A 17,814-nucleotide genomic window follows, 5' to 3' on the forward strand; every position below is an offset into this window, starting at 1 on the left:
CTTATATTTTGTCAATGCATGAAAATCCTGCCATGGCTTATTTTATAGGTACGTCTTATTTTATGAGAAACACGGTACTCTGTGTAGGTCCTTTCTTGATCTTGCAGCAGAATCCTCCAGCTGCTGGATATTAACAGTTTGAATCCACATAACCCAGATTTTGGAGTGCTATCATCCAGAGAACAAGTTACACTATACACAAGACAACTAAAGCTCTTTAGACATTTATCCAAGGAACAGCTGTATGAGCTTCTCCCACTCCCTCTACCCCAATTTCCTGAGTAGGAAATATTTTTTTAATGAAACATTTACAGTCCTCATTATCAGAAAGGGAACAGGGTCAGCACATACATCTCTACATCCCTTCCATGGACAGAGAATGCCTGAAATTGGCTAGTCACAGACTAACAAGGAATACAGAAAGACCCATTAACAATAAGGAGGGGGCAGGGAAAGAGATGCAGGACCCCTTTCTAATTTCAAAAACTACCACAGCGTAGACATGTTTCAAAATTGACTAAAGACACCATTTGCTGATGCTTTAGCACCTGCCTGAGATATGAACAGCATGAAAAGTAGGAGAGTCACTGTCCACCAAATAATAATTAAGGGATATGAACTGCATGAAGAGAGGGAGCAGGTCCAAGCCAAAGAGAATATAGACGAGCACAAAGCAGAAAGAAAGAGGACACTTGGGGCTGGATACCCATTAGGGCATTGCACATACACACCAGATCCAGGGCCCAATCCAGCACTTTGGATAGACCCCAAATCAATTCAGGGCCCAGTCCAAATTTGTAATCTGGGTTTAAATCCTTCACCCCCATCATTATTTAACCCTCTGTTCACCAGCAGGGAATTCAATCTTGCTGGGTGTTGCTTCGCCAGGACATTTCGTGCAGGGAATATGCTAATCAAGCAGAACCTGCCTGCCTCCCCACCCAATTATGACAGTCTCAAATTGCTCCGAGTCAACTTGACCAGGGATGTCTCAAACCAATCTGGCCAGAGCCTAGATTTGCCCAGATGTCTTCAGGATTTAGTCAAATGTAAGTGTAGCTTTACAAATGTGCTTGCAGTATTACTGCTGCACCACCAGGAGGGTATAAGCCGCATGGAAACTCAGGAGGCCTCTATCTCAATTAGTTGTGACACAGTAAGTATAGGCAGTGACCATTTTGCACAGGAGTTCCATTCCTGGCCTCCACACACGTCAGCAGAGCACCCCTGTGGAGCACCCCATGCCCTCTTCCTATCTCATTGTACCAGTGCAGGGGACAGCATGTGCAAGATCAAGCCTGCCACTACTTTTTCATAAATTAGCCACATGATAGCTCTAACTGAGGACTACCTAGTGTAGAGCTGAATGGTGCTATCAGCAAGCCTCTTTGAACATGCACTTTCATTGACAGCTTACATTCAAAGGGTAGATATGCCGACTAAAATGGGATTCCAAACTAGCAGTAAATAAGCCTTGGATGTATTCAGAGCATGCACCATTCATAATTAAAAACCAGCAGTATAATCAAATTCAATCTGTTGTTCTATAAACAGCTAACATATATACATGCTCATGGTTGCCTAAGACCTGGAACCACCACCAGGTGCTGCATCATTTCTATTTTGAGTTGCATTCAACACTGTCTCTGTAACCACAGAATGGACTTCCACCCACATAAAGCAAATTCAGTCCTCCCCATACCAACAATATCTGATTTGGATGGTCCAGAGACTGAGGAGAGGGGGTGCAGCACTGCAGGGGAAAGGCCAAGTCCCAATGAGCAAACCCAAGTCTCCCATAAAGCTGAGTTTTGCCTTTTGTGATTGGCACATCTTTTACAGTTCTTGTAAATAAATGCTTGAGACACATGAATATTTGTAACTCTTCCTTTTAATTTATTCCAGAAATGCAAATGAAAGGCTGACATCCAATGGTGTCCATCCATCAGCAGTTTTCCCATCCCCACTGCAGCTCCCCATGCTCCCAAAATCTCCTTCGCTGTTGGGGACACTCCAGAACAGATTTGGAGGCGGTGAGGGCTGCAGTGGGAAGAGGAAATGCATGTCTTGCTGCACAAGTAGAAGTGCACTTGCACAACAATATTGGATGTGGTGTAGAAACAGCTGAGATAGCTATTAGGATGACAAATAAACAGTGGGGGAGAAGGAGTATATTATTTATGGTATACAGTTTGTCATATATATATATATATATATATATATATATATGAAGATACAAGTGTTTTGTCAAGAAGGCTTCATACTTAATAAGAACTGTGGGTACAGTAGCATATAAAATGAAGTTGCCCCCTCCCCCCAAAAAAACTCTCTAGGGGATACAGCTCATTCACATACTGACATCCCCCCACCCCATGAGGAGTGTTGCACCACAAAATCTGCACAAGATTGTGTCATGAAAAACCACAGATACACAAAATTGCAACACAAAGCTTAGGGTGAGGATCAGTAACAATACACAAAATTGCAACACAAAGCTTAGGGTGAGGATCAGTAACAAATAACATAATAAATACTGAATGAATAATTAGCAGCAATGAATATAACAGAATAAGCAGAAATTCATAGACCCAGAGACACTTTCTGATCAGCTACATGTCTCTATTGCTTTTTCCACTTTTTCTTATAGTATCTCAGGGGGGAAAGGTGCACTGCCTGGTCACTTATGAGGACATATTTTTAAAACATATATACAGGCCCAAGTAATGAAGAGAACACTACTTCTCACCTGGAAGTGTTATGTAGTTAACATAGTAATTCTCTCTCCACTTTTAAAAATAGACCAAAAGATACAGGCTGCACTTTTATTTTTGGAAAAGCATGCATAAAGGGAAGTCAATATCTTGAGCAGTAAATGTCACCAAAGAACCAACATTTTTTTACAAATGTTTCCATGGTATGTATGCTCAGCATACAGCAAGAACTACAAACCCACAACACTTGTATAAGTGTCATTTAGTGTCAAATGCACACTTTAGCACTTACATTTGATTTTTAGCAGCTTGTCTCTGCGCTTTCCGCTCTTTCCTCTTTTGATCAGGTGGCTTTGCAAAAACAATTTCTATATTTTCTCCTTCTAAATCTTTTCCGTTCATTCCTTCCATTGCCTGTGGAGAATAGTTTTGAAACACGTATTAGCAATAAATTCTTCCAAAAATGTATTTTTAAAAATAATATGCAAAGAACGCAGACAATATGAATAGTAAGAGATGTTAGGGGAAAACACTGCTGGTGGATATGTAGGGCATATAAGCCCACCTCCTGTCCACTAGAGGCCCTGTCTGAGGTCCTTTGATTTTTCCAATGTGTAGGTTTTCAAAAATACTCCTTGCAACCCATGAGGGCTTGAAACCAGATCTGCAAAAAGATAGGTGCTGCAAAGCAAACACTTGAAATTAAAGCAATCTCTAACAGCTACACATTCTCACAAAATAGGTTGCAAGGTAAAGTTGTTCAAAGTAAAAACAAACAGAATAGGGAATTGTATGAACAAAGAGAACAAAATTTAATTCAAATACTGAGATGACTAAAATTAGAAATAGCATCAGGTATGGGGAACTGTACTCTACTTATGTTGTCCCCTATGACAATTCTATTTTTATTTTTTGAGGGGAGGGGGTAGAAATCTAAATGATTGCATTTGGTGTCATGAGTAAGTTTAGAAAACTTCAGGTATATTTAGCCACTCTAACTCCTACTTGGACATGCAACAATTCATTTGCAAATAGAAGCGTCCCGTTCATGAAACAGACAAGAGATGAAACAGGGGTTCTCAACGAAGAAAGGTGATTTAACAAATTCCTCCTTCCTACTACACGCCTCGTCGTCACTTCCTACACTGTTCAGGGGTCTCCCAGACCTCCAGAGTGGCTTTTCAGGGGAAAGGTGTAAATGCCTAGGTTAGAGGTTTCTGTGAATGGAATTTCACTCATGAAAACTCAGGACACAGCTGTTTCTGCACTGTGCACAAGGGTTTTAGAGTAGACTGGCTTAAAAATGAGCAGATCAGTGAACTGAACAGTCTGCATTGTATCCTTATTTTTAAGAGTGTAGTACAAGGTAAGCAAAGGAGAAGCAATGAATTTTCTACTTTGAGAGCTAGACAGCAAAAATGAGCACCAAACTTCTCAGAACATGTACAGCCAACCACTGTATTCCTATCACTTTAGAGCTCAAAACTACAGCACAAAGCTTTAAGCATCTTATAACACAAATGTTTTAGTTACACATGTGACTTTAAAATAATTTGATCTTGTAGCAGTAACTGCACTGATAATCAAAACCTACCTTTACAGCACCATCACGTTCATCAAAATGGATAAAAGCATAATCTTTTAGCTTTTTAACTCGCTCCAGCTTTCCAAACTGACTAAAGGCCTTTTCTAGTATCTCCTCTGTGACTGAATTTGCAAGGTTCCGCACAAATAACACTTTCACCTAAAATAAAGCATCAAGGGTTAATTCAGACTACAATTTTGTTTCATTCTTTGCAATATTGGCATTCGCCAAGAGCGCTTGGGATGCGCCATTGAGTTGTATCAAACACTGCAAAAGCAACTTTCAGTCACCCAACATGACTTTCATCCTCTTCTCATGCACATCCAAAATCTAGTCCTGTGGGTTCCCTTAACCTTCAGAAGGTTTCGAAAGGGTTCAAGGGGATGCAGACAAGGAAGAGATGAAAGTTCTGTTATGCACATTCTGGATCTCAACATTTACAAATTCCTGTTATAAAGAATTCAGACAACATATTTCCCTAAAAGCTGCCATTATTATTATTATTAACAACTCCATCCACATTTTTCCCCAAAGATGCTTATATCTGGGGAAAAGCCTACTAGCTCCGAATGTATACTCATTCTTCCAATGTCACTTGGATATTTAAGAGTGGTGGCAATGCTGTCTCGAGCAGGTCGGGCGCCCTGGTGCTGAGGCACGGAGATCGCTCCGACGCCCCCGCCCTTGCAGCTTCCGCGCGGCTTCGTTGCGCAGCGCCCCCCCCCTTGCCGGCCCCGCGCCACCGGGAGTGCACCTAGAGCCGGGCCTGAGTGGTGGTATGTTGTTGCAAGTCCCAACACCCAAGTCCCTGGTTAGCAACTGGAACATAAAAGGTACTGACATAGTTTCAGCATAGAAAGGCATCTGACTCCTGCCTAGAGTTGTCATCTGCCCTAGCAACACACATTTACTATTCCCCCAGACTTTTACCTAATGTGGAAATGAAACCCAGTTCCAGTAAATGATAATGAAGAATCCCAGTAGAAGAGAGAATTGCAGTGATTTGAAGCCATCACCTACAACAATGGGGATACTAAGACTGGACTAAAAAGAAGGCAGGACTTGTATTGACATAATGTAATGAGATAATGCAATAAAGTTCTGTAACTATCATAACTGTAACTAGTTTTATCATACTAGTCTGATAAATGCTGGTCATGCAAACACAAACAGGGCATCAGACTGAAATATGTCTCCTTCTCTGTTATGAGCCAAGTAAGCTTCAAGTTAACAATCCACAATTTGTATAAAAATTATTACAAGCAGTGAAAATTCATATTAAGATCTTATTTGCAAATTTTGTCAGTGTCATTAACCAGAAAGCATGTTCTCCTATTGAGTTATCAGCTTTATATAGTTTGGTTGAAGATTCTAGCAAACCTTTGTAGCTTTCACAAATGTTCTTGCTCTGAGTACAGAACAAGCCATTCAAGTTACTGTAGTAAAATCATTTTGCAAGCATTATTCCTTCTATAGCATTTTGTTTGAAACTCCCATTGTTGTAGGTGCATTTTGCAACAGGGAATTTCATTAGGGCAAGCAATTTCTGAACTCTGGGCGCAGTACTGCGCCTAAGATTTCAGAGTAAAACTACAGAGTGGAAGGAAAGGAGGACCTTTTTCTGCCTCCCCACTTCCAGCAACTCTTTGAAGACTGGTGAAGAGACCCCCTTAAGAATATTAGGGGGGTGGGCAGGGGGAAGACTAGACCATGTGAAAAATGAACATATTTTAGCTGCTGTTAATTCATTTTCAGCTTTGTATTCTTCTTATTAAAAAGTGCGCCTTCTGTTGTTGCACCCATAAGCTAGGTGTAATGTGCCATTTAGCTTTCGTATCTCTGTTTCTAACACTGAGCATTTGCCATATGATACAGATTTAACAAAATAATCATGCCTTTCAGCTTGCTATAATTTTTTTAAAATCACTGTTATCTTTTACCTTTGCCATGACTTCAGGATCTGGATCTTCTATAGGATCAGCCCATTCAACTGTAACCACATTACCCCAGACTTTCACTTTTCCGCTCATTAACCTACGCCTGGCTTGTGCTGCAGTTTTGTGATCTTCATATTCAAGGAAACAAAAGCCTCTATTCTTTTTTTTGTCATCAGGTTGGTGATACAATATTACATCTGTGAGACCCTCTGAAATTGAAGCCAATCACATGAGCTTAGTTAAGCAGTCATACAAATTTATTAAAAAACGAAAAACTGTGACAATTTGTCTTTTTACCCTAATATAATACAGTGGACTATTAGATTTGCTAAAATTTGCCAGTAAAATGTTAGAATTTCTTATATACCGTATTTTTCCGTGTATAACACATCCCTGTGTAAAAGACTTGTATAATTTTGGGGGACTCCAAATTAAGAAAATGGGGGGAGTGTATAAGACGAGCCCAAATTTCTAACCTAATTTTTAAATAAAAAAACCTAGTCTTATACATGGAAAAGTACGGTAGCTTATCTTCTGATGCTTTCCCCCATATATACCGCACCATGGCACTAACTGAAAACTAACAGAGAAAATTTAATTTACTCCCCATTGAAAGTACTTTTCTATGAAGAGAAAAAGTCTGAACTGAACAAGAAAAAAGACTGCACACATGCACAACACTTGCCTCTAATTTGGGGCTAGATATTTGACCAGTCAAATATTTTCAGCAACTGACCAGTGTAGTATGTCTCTACTGAATGTCATGAATATTCCATGACATCGCAACAGCTTGGCTTCGTTTGCCCTTTATTTTATCTTAGCACAGTACAGTGTGTTAACATAAAATAAAGGGCAAATGAAGCCAAGCTGTTATGTCATGGAATGCCCATGAACATTCTAAATGCTCGACAGCACGATCTAGCAGAACTGAGCAAAATTACTTCTTTAATAGTTTCTTCCAAACAGTCAACTTACTGAATAAGAGGCGTTGGGTAAAACCTCCCGCAAGCAATGTATGACACAAGGATAGGCCACAGTCCCAGCTCATCTCTTTCCTATTGTCAAGAATATTCCTTATGATCTCAGTTTACAATGTCATCATCATTCAACATCAGCCGAAAGATGGTGAAAAAATTCATCACTGATCACTTGAATTATTTCCTTTTAAATTCACACCCAAGATACAAAGTAACTTACCTGTTACTTTGCTAAATTCTTCAACTATCTGCTCCTTTGTTTTACTCTTAGGAATAGAGCCAACAAAGAGCCTATTATTGGCAACGGAGATACATACACCAATATGTTTTCCAGAGCGGATTTCATGATTGTTATACTAGAAGAAAGAAAGTAATATAGGGTAGGTCATCCCAAAGTGCTTATGCTTTTCCTTGCTTGCAAACTTTAAACTTTTACTTCATTGCAGAAATATTACTCAATACAGAGTAGTATTTTTTCAAAAGAGGAGGAAGTGTTTCACATACAGTGGTGCCTCGACTTACGAATTTAATCCGTTCCGAAGGCACCTTCGTAGGTTGAAAAATTCGTTAAGTCGAAAAACACCATTGGAAACGCAACGCCATTGGAAACAGAAAAATTCTTAAGTCGAAGCAACCCTATCTAAAAATTTGTAAGTCGAAAAATCCCTATCTAAAACCGCCGCGGTTTCCTTTTGGATATCGAGACATTCATAAGCGCGCAGCCATTACCCCCATTCGTAAGTCTAAAAATTCAGTTGTCGAGTCGTTTGTAAGTCGAGGTACCGCTGTATTAGGGGTTTGGTGCTACATGCACCATTTTCAGCAGCGTGGCTTCTAACCATGTGATAATGCAGTTACATGGGCCACTAAATAGATGGTTCTGTATGGCCCTGGATTGCTTCCACCTACCTTATTAAAAGTAACTTGGCACAGTATCAACGAAGTGTATTGAGGCACTTTAAAGACTGGCAATTTTATTATCATGGGCTCTGGTTCATAAAAATTTACGCCTTAATAAAATTATATTTTTTAAAAAATTGCCACAATAATGGTGTTGTTGTTTTTGCAGCAACAGATTAACCTAGCTACCCTGTACAGTGGTACCTCGGTTTAAGTACACAATTGGTTCCAGAAGTCTGTACTTAACCTGAAGCATACTTAATCTGAAGCAAACTTTCCCATTGAAAGTAATGGAAAGTGGATTAATCCGTTCCAGACGAGTCCATGGAGTACTTAACTTGAAAAGTATTTAACCTGAAGCAAACTTTCCCATTAAAAGTAATGGAAAGTGGATTAATCCATTCCAGACGGGCCCGCAAAGTACTCAACCTGAAGCGTACTTAACCCGAGGTATGACTATAATTGGTTCCGGAAGTCCGTACTTAACCTGAAGCGAACTTTCCCATTGAAAGCAATGGAAAGTGGATTAATCCGTTCCAGACGGGTCCGCGGAGTACTTAAACTGAAAGTACTCAAACCGAAGCATACTTAAACCGAGGTATGACTGTAAATGAGTACACTATGCTTGTCAGCTGTGTGGACATTAGACACAAACACACACAAGCCCTGGAAACTGTAGCTTACCCCTCACACAGCTACAATTCCTAGCACCCTTAAACTACAGCTCTTAAGATTATTTGGGGGGGGGATGTGCTTCAAAGATACCTTGGGTTAAACCCTACAAGTTGCTCTTGAAGTTAGCAACAAATTATAATTCTAGATCAGAGAAAATCAGCAACAGTGGTACCTGAGCACAACTATTCTCCTTTCATCTCCTAATACACAAAATGTTGCTTAGCTTTAATGAAACCAACTACAGCCTGCACTGCAGCAGAATTCTCTCCCATTAGGAACACACATCATTATAAAGTGGAGTAGAATCCATCCTTACCATACTTCAGTAATTGTACAAGTCATCTCACTCTGTGAGGAAAAGTTAAGCCTACCTATGGAGCTACTTGGTTTTTGCTAAATGTCCCACTGTTCTTGTTTTGACTATGAGCAAAATATGACCTTGATAATCTCTCCCCAGATATTGCTCCCCTTGACCCTTTTTATGGCAGTGCTCATTCCCTGAATTGCAAGTCAGAGACCAAGGATATGCTATAATCCCTCATGTAGAAAAGCAAAAGGGGGAGCAGAGACCATGGAAATTGATCCCTCATTTTAAGTAGAGTGGGACAATTAGATTACTTTAATATCAAATTAAGCCACATGAAGGCACTGCACGCTATACCAATTTAGTGTACCATGTAAAACTACAGTACATTCAACAATAGAGACCATAACCAACATTTTAACTACGGACGTGCAACTTTAAACTAAAGAAATGGTACTTCATAAGCCCAGTCACTAGGCTCAATCTTTTTCAAGCAAATAAGACAGAAATCTTTCGTAAAATGGTAGGCAGCTAGTTTTCTTTCAGGTCAAGGGTCATGTTTCTCAGCCTTTGAAAACAACTTGTTCAAAATCCTGCTCTTCGTGCAATAATTCAATTTCCCCCCACATCTATGATATTCTAACATAAAGCCACTAATAGAGAAGATATTGTACAGTATGACCTAATCCGGGATTGCCTTTGAATGAGTTAAACAGCAGCTATCGTGCAATGAGCCCACTTAACCCAATACATAATTCCATGTACACATGTGTAAGACTGGACTGTAAGTATTTCCATTTCTGCTGTCCCTGACGCTCACAGGGGTGGAAGAAAAAAAAAGCATATAACATAACGAACTGAGTAAATAAGGTAAAGGAACTCTTAGAACTGCTTAACTAAAAGGTTTTGGAAGTCACTAGGCCTAAACAATTCTGATCTATACATCATGATGTACACCGAAGAGAATATTTTCAGCCACTGCCAGGGATTTTTGTACTTGCTTTTAGATAAAGGGGTGATCCTAAAAGAATACACTAAGAAAAATCTTACCAGTTTAACAGCTTCCTGAGCTGCCTCTTTGTTACAAAAAGTGACAAAAGCGTATCCTCTGTTTAAGCCGGTCAGAGGGTCCATCATTAAGCGAAGATCCCATATAGGCCCTGCTTTCTCAAATAATGGAACAAGTTCATCCTCAAATAAGTCCCTTGGAATCTTACCCACAAATATCTGTAACAAAAAAAACACATATTTTAAAAAGGATCACACATACAGGTAGCAAGGACACACCACCCCATCATAAAATGTGATGCTGCTTACCTCAGTGCCAACAGAAGGCTGTTGTCCTGAGTAGACACACTCTGGGGGAGGACCACCATATTTTCTTTGTCCAGTAGTCACATCAAGTGTGTAACCCGTTCTCTCCAAAAGTGCCTTCAAATTTAAGTTTAGAGTTTTAAATAAATATAGCTGTTTACCAAGTAATTGCACTGTCTATTTGATTTTTGCACAAAAACACACCCTTCCGAAAAAACCTATTGTACATTTCAATCCTAAATCCTGTGTGCAAAGCTTCTCAAATTCAGTTTTGCTTCCTTCACCAAGTGCCTTCTGTTTGCATAGGCAGCTGTTATGTCAAGAATCTTACACTTATCCCATCAAATGAAGGTCTGCGCCTCACTGCAGGGCAGTAGTTCTCAAACTTTTTTCTCTAGGCCACTTTCAGAATTAAAATTTGCTTGCACCACACTGAATTTTTTATTGATAAGAAATACATGGGGAAACTGAAATAACTCCTAGCAGTGCTTGATTTATAAAACAGAACAAAACTACTTTATAATGTGATTATTGGACATCCATAAAGTATAAAACAATGCATCTTTGTAAGAACATTAATCATTCCCAAATATAATACTGATTATCCTTGAATCTTCCCATCACACTTGCCACACCAGTGTGGTATACCACACCCTTTGAGAACCACATAGGACATAGGCAGCCTTCTCTTGGCCATACACAGAGCCAGCTCCAATTGAGAATACTGCTGTGCCCTCTGAATTTGGAGAGCACGCAAGAGGTGAAGCATGGAGACCTCAAGTTTAAAAGAATACATCTAATGAAACATAGCATGCCTAGTAGAGCAGCAGCACAATAAGCTTGGAAGTGTCCAGGTCACTTTTTATGGAAGGCCACTCTTCCCCCTCCTCCAAATTGTATGAATTAGCATAAACATGCATGCTTCAATCAACACTAAATAAACATGCTTCAATCAACACTAAGCCTGCCCTACAGTCCTGTGGACATGCATACTTCAGTTTGACTAAAGAGATTAAATACTGCTCAGTATTTCATTAGCTCTTTGTGAATGAAATTATGGATAAAATCTATTGAATTTCCAGTAACTGAGCACTCAAAAAACAAAAGCAAGCAAGCCATGGAAAAGGTATGTACAGTACTGTGTGAAAATGCTACATTCAATTGCTTTTCTACAATTTCTGTATTTGATTGCTGTGGGCTTTCCACACAATAAAAAGTTACTCTTCTCTATGAAAAGGTATGATTTCTCATGGTAGAATAAGCTGAAATATTTGTGGTATACTTCAATAGTCATGAAGCACTGAAGTTTTTCCAGTGTCAGGTTGTACTAAACTTCCAACTGCTGGCTTATACAATTTAATCTCAAATAACAGTGCCAGTAGTGATGATTCATATATAAGAACAGATGTGAATGTATACCTACTAAAAGCAAGAAAGAGAAAGCCTACAAATCATGATGCCAATATTAAATGTATGGACTGGGTACAAAAACTGCCATTCTATAACAATTTGTGGCACAGTGAGTGGCACCAATCAGATGCCAGAGGTACTTTTACAATTGCATCCTAATATCTCCCTCTGCAGGATGCAGCACAGGACCTGTATCCAGAGACTTTTTCCAAGAGTTAAACATGGGCAAATACTGTGCAGAGAAATTTAAATAAGAGTAAGCTGCTCTTAAAGAAATGTCAACTGGCAAGCACCAATGCAGGGATGACCCAAGAATAATGTTGTTAAAAAAATACCTCAACACAAATCATTCTTATACAACCACAGAAATTAGCACCAAAGGCATAAGCATACTGGCCTATCAGAAAACATACCTTGATTTTTGCCTCATCTGGTCCTTTGCTAGAATCTGCCACTTTGGTCCCTTGTTTTTCTCGCTGTCTATATGTCTTCATGACGCCACATAAAAAGGCACTTTTGTTCTAAAAAGATTACACAAATAAAGTGTAAGGGCTGAATTTTAAATCAATCATCCTAACTTGTTCAAGTTTTTCACATGTGTTAGTACAAACTGTAATACTATCAAGGAACAGAAATGCCACTATAGTAGTACATTACCTGAACATGTGAGAGATCACTGTCTTTAAACTGCTGAAGCACTGCCAATGCACCTTCTTCATTAAATTCCTTTAAAGCTTCAATAGCTCTTTCATCTAAATCACTGTGAGCAACTAGTCCTAGAAAAAGAAATATTATATTCTAGCATTTTAGTTATTTCATTTCAGAAGCAGATCCACTGATCAGAGGCCCATTTCAGGATTTCCCCTTTACTTAAATAGTTGCCTTAATCTACAAATGTACTGTATTACATATGCTGATACTTTTGTTTTGACAACCTCTGAAAAGTCATAATTTTGCATAAACAGTTGACTCAACTTGAGCAGTGATTCTTAGTACTTTTCTGCCTCTTAAGGAAACTGTTTAAAAAAACTAAAGCACTCAATCAATTCTATTGGTCTCCAAAACTGAGCTTCAGAACATGACTGAAAAAACAGTAGCCTTTGCACCCACAGGTTCAAACATTCAATCAGGTATCCTCCAGAAGTGATACTTGTGATTACTGCCTCACTTACTACACAGTGCTCCAAAGACAAATATAATCCACTATGAACTCTTCCTACTGCCTGAAGTACAACTGCATTCCCCTACCACCACCCATTCACTCAGTACCACAGACTAACCTACAGCAGCATAAATGCCATGTTATTGTTTATCATCCAAACACTTGCTAAGAAGACTGCAGTCCCCATCTTTGGGTTTTTGTTTTTTGTTTGGAAACCACAAAAAGTTGCTATTTTAGCCCAAAGCAAGGAAAAGTCCAATAGAAAATATTGAAAATGTGACTTTGCAAGTTTTACATCTTACCTGCAACGTAAATTTCATCTAGTTTTTCAGCAACTTTCTGTGGTAAACCAGCATCAAGCAATGTCTGGAAATGCTCAGAATGGGTAACTGCAGCAGAAGTATCCATCGGCTCTTCAGTACCATTCCCATTAACATGTTCAGAAGCCATGTTTCCAGATATCTGTTCAAACGCAATAAGCATCATAATTAAGCTATAAACCTTAAGGCTGAACTATTGGTGTATCAATCAATACATGCAGCTACCTACTAGGGACTTGCAGAGTTTAAGCCTTTTCCCTACTACTTTTGCAATCAAAGCACGCAATGCTTTTTCAAGAGAAAGACTAATACAGTAGTGCAAAGGCATACCACCCTATAACCAAAGCCTAGCGGGGATATTAAGATTTTATTGCAGATTTTACACAATCCAGCCGAACTTTCTAGCTCACCTCCCTTCTTTAGCTCTATCTCTTTAAAACGCCCTAAGAAGCTCTTTGAGAAGTTAGAAATGGAACAAGAAGCAAAAGGCGAGGAAGAACGTGCAGCCACCAACGCGAGACACAGCCACTGCCATTCCCTGCTGCTTTTACCCGAATCGCTTCATTCAACCTCTCGCAAAATCCCGTTCCGCTGCCTACGCTACAGCTTCTTCCCGCCTCTTTGACAGGGTCTAAAAGCAACCAGGCGAAAGGAACAAAGCGCTTCCCAGTCCGCACCCAGCCCAAGCGGCGGCAGCCGCCATATGCCCGCTGGAAACACGTGCTCGGCGCGTTCAAATGTCTTACAACTTCCTCCAGCGACCAACTTCCCTCCACCCCACCCCACCCCCCCTCCCGGAAAAGCAGCCTGTCCCTCCTCCTCCTCCCCCACTTTTCCCTCCGGGAGAAGAATTGCAACACCCTGGGCCCGATTTCGCCATGTGGAAAGAACGGGGCGGGGGGGGGGCAAAAATGACTGCCTTCCCATGCCGTTCCTCCTCCCGCCGGGTAAAAACACGCACGCACAGAATCAAGACCCTCCCTCCCTTCTTCCCACCATGCTTCTTCCAACTCGAGCGTTGGAAAGACACGGATACCAGGCTCCGGGCCGTTACGTGACACGAAGGCACGCGACAAAATCCCACCACCACCATTAAAAAAAAAGGCGTCCCGCAGCCACATTGGCATCGGCTGCCTGCCTTGCTCCTTCCAGCCTTCCCATCATGTCCCACCCCACCCCGGAGGCGCCTCGTGGCCAATGAATGGCGCTGCCGCCTGGACAATGAGGCAGCTGGAGCCCCTCGCGGGAGGAAGGGGGGGCGAGCAGGGAGGCGCGAGTTAAGGGCTTCCCCTCGTTTCCCTCCATATCGTGCGGCCTAGCGGCACCCGCCATCCAGCATAGCTAAGTGCCGGGAGAAGCTGCGCGGGACTGGGCCGTCGCCGGCCTCTTTTGTTTATCCAAGCTCCCCCCTCCTCTGGAACTGGCCGGGCGGCAGGCTGCCTCCCGCTCCCCCTCAGTTTTCCACGGTCTCCCGGCCCGCTCCCTCCTCCTCCCGGGGAGAACCTTCTCTTAGGGCCCCTTCTTTCTCTCCGCCACCCCCCCCCCGACTCTCCCTCTCCCCTCCCTTCTCCACAGCGCCTGACGAGCCCCGGTGGCTGCTGACCTGTGTGGGGCGAGCGGCAGGGGCTGGCAGCGGCGGCGGGGGAGGGACGACGAGCGGCGCGCGAAAGGGCTCCGGAGAGGGGGGTGGCGCGGGCGGGGGGCGCGGTTGCGGAGCTGCCCCTTCTCCGCTCCCTCAGCGTGTCCTGAGAATGTGGCAGGAGCCTGCGTAAAATGGCGGCCGCTCGAGCGCTCACGCCGCTGCTGGCACCAACCAACCCCAGCCCCCTTCCACTCGGCTCAGGCAGGGCGGGGAGAAGCCAGGAGGAGCGAGGGAGGGAGGAGGAGGAGGCGCCGCCGCCGCCGCCGTGTGAGGGAGAGGGAGAGAGAGAATGTGCGCGCGCTGGCGCAGCCCCAACGCCGGGGTCTCCCGAGCAGATCCACAAGGGTTATCGCCCCGCCCGCTAACTTTGGCAAAGCTAGATTCTTAGGCAAGGCGGCGGACCAATGAGAGGCCGCGCATGCGCCTACGGCAGCCAGACGGTGGCTGGCGGTCCTCTGCACGCTACGTTGCGGAAGGCGAGAGAAAAGAACGTTCCGTGCGCGGCTGCCCCCCTCCGCTGCGCGCGTGCCCCCTGCCCTGCCGCCGCCGCCGCCGCCGCCGCCGCCGCCCTCTCTTTGGGAGATTCCTAATTAGCGCTGAGGGAACTTTCGCGTTCTGAACTTGCCGTAGTTATTTCGGATTGCCACGGCTATTGCAATCAACTTCTTGACGATTACTGCAATGTTGCTTTTACGCTTCGTTACGTTATTTAATTTTTAAGTATGCTGTGTGTTAGATATATATTTAATTTGTGGGTTTTTTTAAAGTTCGGTGTAAAGTCGTTCGGGGAACCTGGATGTGTACTAGAAGTTGCTGTTGAATAAAAATGTAGTTAATCGGCACTGTAGTTAAGACATAACAGCTAAACTCGGCATTCCATTTAAAAATAAAAATGTGTACACCTTATCATAGCCTAGCAAAGCTTGGTACTATTCAAGATAAAATTAATAATAGTAGTAGCAGTAGTAACTAACAATAATTATATTGTCAAGTAGATAAACAGCTTTAAACAGGAAGATGACTGTCACTGCTGCTAGTTAATGCTACTTTCCGTGCAATCCTGAATTCCTCCCATAATGAGGGAAAAATGGTCTTCACAATTAGCTGTCCGTCAGCTGGCCTTCCTGGGAATTGAGGATTCAGCTCAACTTTACCTCAGCTGGAAGGGCAGCTGAGGTAAAGTTGAGCTGAATCCTCAATTCCCAGGAAGGCCAGCTGAGGGACAGCTAATTGTGAAGACTATTTTTCCCTCATTATGGGAGGTGGTAGGGACAGGACAGTTAGGCTAGTGTCTAAAGGGGGGGGTGTTGCTTCTGACCCTCTCTAGTGAGTTCAGACTTGTCCTGTGAGGCCATGTGGTAACTTCTAGGGACGCAGGTAGCACTGTTGTCTAAACCACAGAGCCTAGGGCTTGCCCATCAGGTCAGGTATTCAAATCCCTGCGACAGGTTGACCTCTGTTGTTTGGTCCCAGTTCCTGCCTACCTAGCAGTTCAAAAGTACGTTAAAGTGCAAGTAGATAAATGGGTACCGCTCACTGTGCGTTGCTCTGGTTCGCCAGAAGTGGGTTAGTGATGCTGGCCACATGACCCGGAAGCTGCAATGCCGGCTCCCTCAGCCTATAGTGTGAGATGAGCACCGCAACCCGAGTCGTCCATGACTGGACCTAACGGTCAGGGGTACCTTTACCTTTAAGGTTGGATTACTGTAATGCTTCTCTTGCACTTGATCCAAAATCTGCAGTTAGCACAGAATGCTGCAGCAATGTTGCTGACTGGAGTGAGAACCTGTCTGCGATATAACAGCTATGCTGGGATCTGTGCTGGTTGCCCATTTCCTACCAGGCCAAGTTCAATATGGTAGTTATTACTATATAAAGTCATTAACAGCTTGGGACCAGTCTACTTATGAGATGGCCTTACCCCAAATATGCCTACTCAAATGCTTCAATCTACAGAACTGGCCTTGTTACAGGTGCCACATAATACTCATTCTTTAGTTGTAAGAAATTGATCTTTTGTGGCTACATTAACACTTCAGAACTCTTTGTCTATATCAGGCAGGCTCCTTCACTATTTTTTACATCCCCTGCTTGAAACATGTTTGACAAGCCTATCTAGACATGTAGCTACCAGCTCCACATGGTGCGCCGGCTGAGACCCTACCTGCCTGTGCACTGTCGTGCCAGAGCACTACATGCCCGTTATTTCCCACTTGGACTACTGCAATGCGCTCTATGTAGGGCCACCTCTGAAGGTGACTCAGAAACTACAATTAATCCAGAATGCAACAGCTAGACTGGTGACTGGGAGCAGCCACAGGGACCATATAACACTGGCCCATAAAGATCTACATTGGCTCCCAGCATGTTTCTGAGCACAATTCAGTGTTTAAAACCCTAAATGGCTTTGTCCCTGTATACCCAAAGAAGCACCTCCACCAGCATTGTTCATCCTGGACAAAGAGATCCAGCTCTGAGGGCCTTCTGGCAGTTCCTTCATTGTGAGAAATGAGGTTTTATTTAAAATGCATCTCTGGATTATTTGTGGGGCATAGGAATCCGTTCATATTTTTTTTTCAATATATAGTCCGGCCCCCCACAAGGTCTGAGGGACAGTGGACCGACCCCCTGCTGAGTTTGCTGACCCCTGGGCCTAGGGCTTGCTGATCAGAAGGTCGGTGGTTCAAATCCCCGTGATGCCCCCGTTGCTCCGTCCCAGCTCCTGCCAACCTAGCAGTTATTTACTGTTGTATCTCATGGAGGCAATGGAAGCTCCAAAATGCTGCTTGGGGAGTTTTGGATTATCCAAAGTTTAATCCAGGTAAAATGCAGCAGCAGTTAGTTGGATCTGATGATCCTGCAGGTGTTATAGAAACT

At 42.6% G+C, this 17,814-nt stretch overlaps 1 protein-coding gene across 12 annotated transcripts in view; it reads right to left on the reverse strand.

Annotated features, from left to right (window-relative positions):
• The window catches only part of SYNCRIP (synaptotagmin binding cytoplasmic RNA interacting protein), a 20,844-nt gene extending 5,741 nt beyond the window's left edge, over positions 1-15,103 (reverse strand). For 7 of the 12 annotated variants that reach the window (XM_035109448.3, XM_035109443.3, XM_035109449.3 and 4 more), the window contains exons 1-10: positions 14,899-15,103; positions 13,278-13,437; positions 12,471-12,589; positions 12,227-12,334; positions 10,407-10,520; positions 10,140-10,316; positions 7,431-7,566; positions 6,237-6,442; positions 4,306-4,455; positions 3,004-3,125 (exon numbers count right to left, since the gene is read on the reverse strand). In XM_035109448.3, the coding sequence (XP_034965339.1) occupies positions 3,004-3,125; positions 4,306-4,455; positions 6,237-6,442; positions 7,431-7,566; positions 10,140-10,316; positions 10,407-10,520; positions 12,227-12,334; positions 12,471-12,589; positions 13,278-13,425 (1,280 nt within the window). In that variant the 5' untranslated portion in view covers positions 13,426-13,437; positions 14,899-15,103. The remainder of the gene's footprint in view (positions 1-3,003; positions 3,126-4,305; positions 4,456-6,236; positions 6,443-7,430; positions 7,567-10,139; positions 10,317-10,406; positions 10,521-12,226; positions 12,335-12,470; positions 12,590-13,277; positions 13,438-14,898) is intronic. The other 5 variants (XM_088665963.1, XM_088665959.1, XM_088665962.1 and 2 more) reach the window with 1 other exon arrangement.
• Between the last annotated feature and the right edge of the window lie 2,711 nt (positions 15,104-17,814).

Source organism: Zootoca vivipara, chromosome 3 (genome assembly GCF_965207765.1).
Source record: "Zootoca vivipara chromosome 3, rZooViv2.hap1.1, whole genome shotgun sequence".
In the NCBI taxonomy this organism is placed as follows: Eukaryota; Metazoa; Chordata; class Lepidosauria; order Squamata; family Lacertidae; genus Zootoca; species Zootoca vivipara.